Source organism: Nematolebias whitei, chromosome 19 (assembly GCF_014905685.2).
Source record: "Nematolebias whitei isolate Nwh7 chromosome 19, NemWhi1, whole genome shotgun sequence".
Taxonomy (NCBI): Eukaryota; Metazoa; Chordata; class Actinopteri; order Cyprinodontiformes; family Rivulidae; genus Nematolebias; species Nematolebias whitei.
This window is the reverse complement of record NC_056516.1, coordinates 33318143-33324793: the sequence shown is the minus strand read 5'-3', so window position 1 is coordinate 33324793 and position 6651 is coordinate 33318143. Positions and strand designations below refer to the sequence as shown.

At 39.4% G+C, this 6651-nt stretch overlaps 1 protein-coding gene across 1 annotated transcript; it reads left to right on the top strand.

The window, feature by feature from the left end:
• The first annotated feature begins 279 nt into the window (after positions 1–279).
• Positions 280–6183, top strand: tlr22 (toll-like receptor 22). The gene is made up of 3 exons (XM_037693281.1): positions 280–2770; positions 5387–5504; positions 5952–6183. The coding sequence occupies exons 1-3, from the start codon at positions 280–282 to the stop codon at positions 6181–6183; spliced, it is 2841 nt and encodes a 946-aa protein (XP_037549209.1).
• Positions 6184–6651: the final 468 nt, after the last annotated feature.

Sequence of the window (6651 nt, the reverse complement as noted above, 5' to 3'; positions counted from 1 at the left end):
CTAAGGAGAGTGATGCCTCACCCTCCGGTCCCCTTTTTGAAGAGACTAAACACAAAGAACCAAAAAAAAAAAACCAACAACGAAAAAATACTAATCCTGACACGTTTTCTTCACAGACAGAACACTGAATAAAGCTTTGAATACAAATACTTTTTTTTTTAACGAAAAAGTAAATGGACAAAAAGTATTGACTAATGTTTAAAAATTCATTTTGTGTCTTTGTCTTCTACAGATGATCATGGCTGAACAATAGGAACAACCTCACAATAACCTGACAGGATGGGAAGTTTCTCTTCACGCTACGTTCTAAAACTTCTCTTTCTCCTACTTTTTATTAACCCCTCACTGGCTTATTCACTAAAAAACTGCACTCTAGATTATCAGGAATCTCCAGATGTTGATGTTTCTTTGGATTGTGCCTCCAGAAATCTCATTACTATTCCTGATGACATCCCCAGAGATGCTGTTTCAATCCAACTTTATAGAAATCAAATTCAAAAAGTTAACATGGACCACTTCAGGGGCATGTCAAAGCTGAGACATCTGGATCTTGGTTACAATCAAATTGCTTTTGAGAACAATGCACCTTTCACTGATTTGATTTTACTGGAAACACTTATAATGGGCAATAATAATCTCACATCTGTGACTGGCAACATGTTTCAAGGTCTGTCCAACCTCATCATGCTTGACCTCAGTGACAACAAGATTCAGTCCATTGATGCCTCAGCTGTCCAGTTCCTAATTAGCCTACAGAGTCTAGATTTAGGAAACAACATGCTCCAAAAAGTCAGTGACATTCAACCCATCTTACAGCTACCAAAAATACAGAGGCTTTGTCTTCGATTCAATCTATTTTCTTCCTTTGAGACCAAAGACATGTTGGGTAGTATTTCAAGTCTTAAAGTATTGAATGTTTCTGGTCATAACCTGGAAAGATTCAGCATCACGACACCAGTCTTTCCTTACCTCCAAATTTTAGATTTTTCCAAAATCAAAGATCGAAATACCCTGAAATGGGACATTCCTGACAAAACTTTACTGAGGAACATAACACAACTGAATGTTAATCAACTTGTGTTTTCATTTGAAGAGATCCAAAAAGTCCTGCAGAGTCTCAGCTCACTGAAACACCTTAGATTAAATTATGTAGATGTGTGGATTAAGGGGGGATTGTTATCTACAGTCTGCAAAATACCAACTCTGAGGAAACTGGATTTGTTTTATAACCATTTAAGCAATTTGACTTGGAATTTGATGCCCTGTTCTCAGCTGACAGAGCTGAATTTAAAAAAAACTCATATAAATGAGCTGCCACAGGGTTCACTACAACGGATGAAAAAGCTGAATGCCCTGCATGTGAACATGAACTTACTGACCAAAGTTCCACCTGACATCAGGAGTCTCACCTTCCTACAGATCTTGAATATGGATAACAATCTAATCACCGAGTTGAACTGTGAGGATTTTGTGAACACAACACATCTTGCAGAGCTTTACCTGAACACCAACCATATTACTAGACTGGATAAATGTGTAGTTGAACATCTAACTGATCTAAAGCTTTTAGGTTTGAGCAACAATCTGCTGCTGACGTTTGGAGACACCTTCAAAGTTTCCCTTCAGAAGTTAGAGATCTTAGATCTAAGCCAGAATGTCATAACAATTCTGGAAAACGGCAATTTCCAAAGCTTGCAGTCCCTAAAACAATTAAATGTTGCATCAAAGTCTATTCAAAGGGTGAAGAGAGCAACATTTCAAGGACTAATCAACTTAGAAGATCTTACTCTCTCCTTTCCACTGGATTATGAACCTACATACAGGGGATTACAGAACTTAGAAAATCTTACAATCCTACTAAGCTTTGTGGATACATTCAAAGTTCCTCGCTCAAACAGTTATGAAGCCTACGTTCACTTAAAATCTTTGAAAAGTCTCGCAGTGATTTGCACTGGCTATCACTATGGTCTCCCACTTGATGTACCAATGCAAATGTTTTATGCAATGAAACATTTGGAAAACTTTAAAGCTGTGAACATCTACATTAATGCTCCAAAAGTGGACACGTTTCAGTTCAACCCACAGCTCAAGAATCTGACAATAACAAGCAGTGATTTGTCCGATTTGGATCCTGAGCTGTTTCTGCCCATTCCAAACCTGGAGATTCTTGATTTTTCGGAGTCTGAACTCACGTCTTTGGATTTTCTAGAGCAAGCCGATCTTCCTGCTCTCAGATACCTGAAAGTGACAGACAACAATATAGTTGAGATAAACGAGACCATCTTTAATTCCCTCCCCTCTCTAACATACTTGGACCTGGACAATAACCCGTTCACCTGTGAATGCGCCAACGTAGGTTTCATCCAGTGGATCAAAGAAAACAAGCAAATACAGGTGGTTAATGCTCATCAGTATAAATGTTCATTTCCTGTGGACAAACAAGGAACCTTGTTACTAGACTTTGATGTCCAGTCCTGTTGGAACGATGGCAGCTTCTCTTACTTCATCTCCAGCACTTGTCTGGTTGTTCTGACTCTCCTCACCTCCTTCATCTACCACTTCCTGAGGTGGTACCTAGCCTACACCTTCCACCTCTTCCTGGCCTTTATTTACGACAACAAGATGAGGAAGAAGGTAGATCCTCATCAGTTTGATGCCTTTGTGTCCTACAACGTCCACGATGAGGACTGGGTTTACAGAGAGATGCTTCCAGTTCTGGAGGGAGAGCAGGGCTGGAGACTCTGTCTGCACCACAGAGACTTCCAACCAGGTAAATGCTTGATTTATTTTGGCTTTATCAATGGATAAATGTGATGGATAGGACCCAAATGCTGGCAGACAAGGAGGAGCTTGAGTAAAAATAAATGTATTTAAATCACTATATTAAAAATGATGTTGCTGTAAAGCTTACTGCTGTATGTACAAGAGAGCACAAGGAAAACACAAGAAGGACAGACATATGGTTAAAACCAACACAATGAGCTACTGCAGAGGTGCTGACTGGACACTCAATTTGTTTACATGGACATAAGTAATCGGATCAAACGGCCGTTCGGAATAAAAACGCGTCATGTAAACACACTGTTCAGGTTATTTTTTGTTTATTCAGCGTGATCCGAAATAATTTGTGCTGCAAACTGAGGGAGGGACAAAAGTGGGAACACCTGGGCTGATTGATAATTAGGAACAGATGAGGGTGGCAGACTAACTGAACATGCACTGAGAAATCAGGAAACGGCACAAGAAACACTGGGAAACAAAACAAACAAAATATTAAAAGAAAACTGAACAATGGAATACAAAAACACAAAAGATCTAAACGGAACAGGAAAGCACAACAAAACGGAAAGGACGAAATAAAACATAAATCGCAAAAGGATTAATAATAAGACGAACTAAAGGACTAAATAAAATCACAAAACACAGATATTCATTCAACCTTTATTTAGACAGGTAAATCCCATTGAGCCATCCATCCATCATCTTTACCCGCTTATTCCATCTTGGGTCACGGGGGTCGCCAGTGCCCATGTCCATGTCTGTGCGAGGGGCGGGGTACACCCTGGACAGGTCACAAGTCCATCACAGGGACACAGAGACAAACAACTATTCACTCTCATTCACACCCAGGGACAATTTAGAGTTATTAGTTAACCTAACATGCATGTTTTTGGTCTGTGGGAGAGTACGCAGAGAAAACCCACTCATGCACAGAGAGAACATGCAAACTCCATCCAGAAAGGTCCCAGGCCAGGAATGTGTAGAAACTGAAATCATTCTGTAGCACTTTGTTTAAAATGTTTAACATGTTGTTGTTTGTTTCATATATACAGTAATAGTGCTGTGGAGTTTTTTAAACCTATTGTTTAATACATTTTGAGACTGAGAACTTGATCAAAATAAAAGAGTAAGATTTATTGATTTCTTCTGCAGAAGGAGAGAACACATGGAATGGAAACGCAGCCCAAGAATTCCTGTGTGTTCTCTAAAAAACATGAGCAATGCAGCTCCATTTATACATCTTCACATGTAACAGATCTTGCTTTGATACAACAGCCATTACCTCATTTGCAATCTTATCAGAGAAAAAAAAAACAGACAGTACGTTTGTGGTCAGTGACTGGTTCTGGAGCTGGGTTTGAGAAACGGAAGTTACAAACTTCACACACTTGATGCTGAGGGCATTCAGCAGATAAGCTTTAACAGAGTGTGATATAAAGTAAATGACTAATAAGTGTGATGATAAACTTGATGAAAAATGAAACGTTTTTCATTTCCAGAAAGTACTGATCCTTTCTGAGACTCAGAGCTAAAACTGCAGGCAAATACTTTAATTATCAACTTAAAGTAAACTGTAAATTGAGTAACCATATCAAACTTTTATATTAACAACCCAGAAAATATCAACAGTGCATTGTTTTGAACCAGGGGTGCACCGATTTCCTTAATTTTGGGATAATGGAAATCAGCCATGGCAGCACGGTGGCGCAACTGGTAGAGCTGCTGCCTCTCAGCGAGCAGGTCCCCGGTTCAAACCCCGGTCCGGGTGCTTTTCTGGGTGGAGTTTGCATGTTCTCTCCGTGCATCGTGGGTTTTCTCCGGGTACTCCGGTTTCCTCCCACAGACCAAAAACATGCATGTTAGGCTGACTGGTAACTCTAAATTGTCCCTAGGTGTGAGTGAGAGAGTGCATGGTTGTTTGTCTCTATGTGTCCCTGTGATGGACTTGCGATCTGTCCAGGGTGTACCCCGCCCCTCATACAGTGATGGCTGGACATGGGCACTGGCGACCCCCGTGACCCAAAAGTGGAAGAAGCGGGTAAAAGATAATGGATGGATGGATGGATGGAAATCGGCCGATACTTGCATGAGAAACCGATTTTACAGATTATTTTAGTTTTAACAACAATCATCTGAACTTCCTTTATATTTCAGAGCACTATCCTCATGGCCAGTTAAAACAAGTTTGTATTGTTTCTAGGATGTATGTTTTTCAATAAAATAAGATGGAAAATTGAAGGTGCATTGTGACCTTATAACCCTGACAGTGTCACTTATAAAACAAAATCGGTATCGACCAAAATCCGAATCGGCAGTTCAGACATCGTAGAAATCAGTGATTGGAAGATGAAGGTGAAGATGTGATTTTGGTACAGTGAATTATTATTGCTGTTCTGAAATTAAAAGTTCTGTACAAGACGGCAATCTATGACAAGTTACAGTTGTTTTAAAAGCTTTGTAAAATAAAAATAGGAAACAGATGGAATAAATATTGAAAATGATATAAAAGAAATAGGATGGCTCAAATAAGGGATGGTTCATAGCCTCTCATGTGAGAGGATAATATTTAAATTGCTTTAAAACACCTTGTTTGTTGTGTCCACAGGTAAACCCATCATGGAGAACATCACTGATGCTATTTATGGCAGCAGGAAGACCATCTGTGTGATCAGCCGCCACTACCTGCAGAGTGAATGGTGCTCCAGAGAGATCCAGATGGCCAGGTGGGGGCGCTGTTTGGCTTAAATACAGTTTTACAAAACAGAAAAGTAGAAAAGTATAAAGTTTTATGGGCACACCAAAAACACTGCCGTTCATGAAAAAAATTTAATTTGTCCATATGATTTTTTTTTTCTAAGAGTAAGGTATAAATGTGGTCCAGAGTGGAAAAGTTGTCATGGTCCTGCAGATGCAATTGAATGACACTTAATTCCTGTTAAAGTTAGGTGGAAACTTGTTTGTCTTCAGTATAAAACAAAAATTATACTGGGCAAAAATTTTAGACATGTATGAAAAATTAGCAGTAAACTAATAATTGTTACATATTTAAATTTCATATTAAACTTTCATTGCCTGTGGACGCATACGGACTCGTTTCAACCCAATATGTAGGAATATAAAACAACTAGCGACCAAAGAAAATACTTTTTTTTTCTTCTGCCTTCTTGCAGCTTTCGCCTGTTTGATGAACAGAAGGATGTGTTGATCCTGCTGTTTCTGGAGGAGATCCCTCCTCATCATCTGTCTCCATACTACCGCCTGAGGAAGCTGGTAAAGAAACGCACCTACCTGAGCTGGCCTCAGGCTGCACAACACCCAGGAGTCTTCTGGCAGAACGTCCAGAGAGCTCTGCAGACAGGAGACGTTCTGACTGAGGACACAGACCTGCTGACCGGACCTTGAGGAAAGGAGCAGGACAGCGACTTCCTGGAAAACACCTCACATTTGAATCAACTTTTGCAAAAAAAAAAAACAGTTTTCCTCAAAACACAACTGAAACATCTTTGTCAGCCCTTTTTTCTGTTCATTTTTTTTTTTTTTTTTTTTACAGTTTCTGATTTTCCCCCCTCCCTGGGCTGCAGAGTGGTACACATGATGCCTCACAGTAGAAGGCTGCAGGTTTAAATTTCTATCTATACAGAATAGTATATTCATTAAAAACGATAATGTACAGTTCTGGATTGGGTTGGTGCCCAACAAAGTAGATCAGTAATTTTTTTTTCTAAATTAGCTTTGAGTGTGAGCATGACTGGTATCTGATGTCATTTCTTTTGTGTTGAACCACATCATTGTCTAGTGTTCAACTGTGTCACTTTAACATCGAGTCTATTTTTGCTAACTTGTTCATTTTGTTATCCATGTACTTATATT

Bases quoted from the DNA above. Each gene is read 5' to 3' on its own strand.
- tlr22 (XM_037693281.1), top strand. From the start codon at position 280: ATGGGAAGTTTCTCTTCACGCTACGTTCTAAAACTTCTCTTTCTCCTA. The intron at 2,771-5,386 runs GTAAATGCTTGA...TTGTGTCCACAG, and splicing joins CCACAGAGACTTCCAACCAG to GTAAACCCATCATGGAGAAC. The intron at 5,505-5,951 runs GTGGGGGCGCTG...GCCTTCTTGCAG, and splicing joins AGAGAGATCCAGATGGCCAG to CTTTCGCCTGTTTGATGAAC.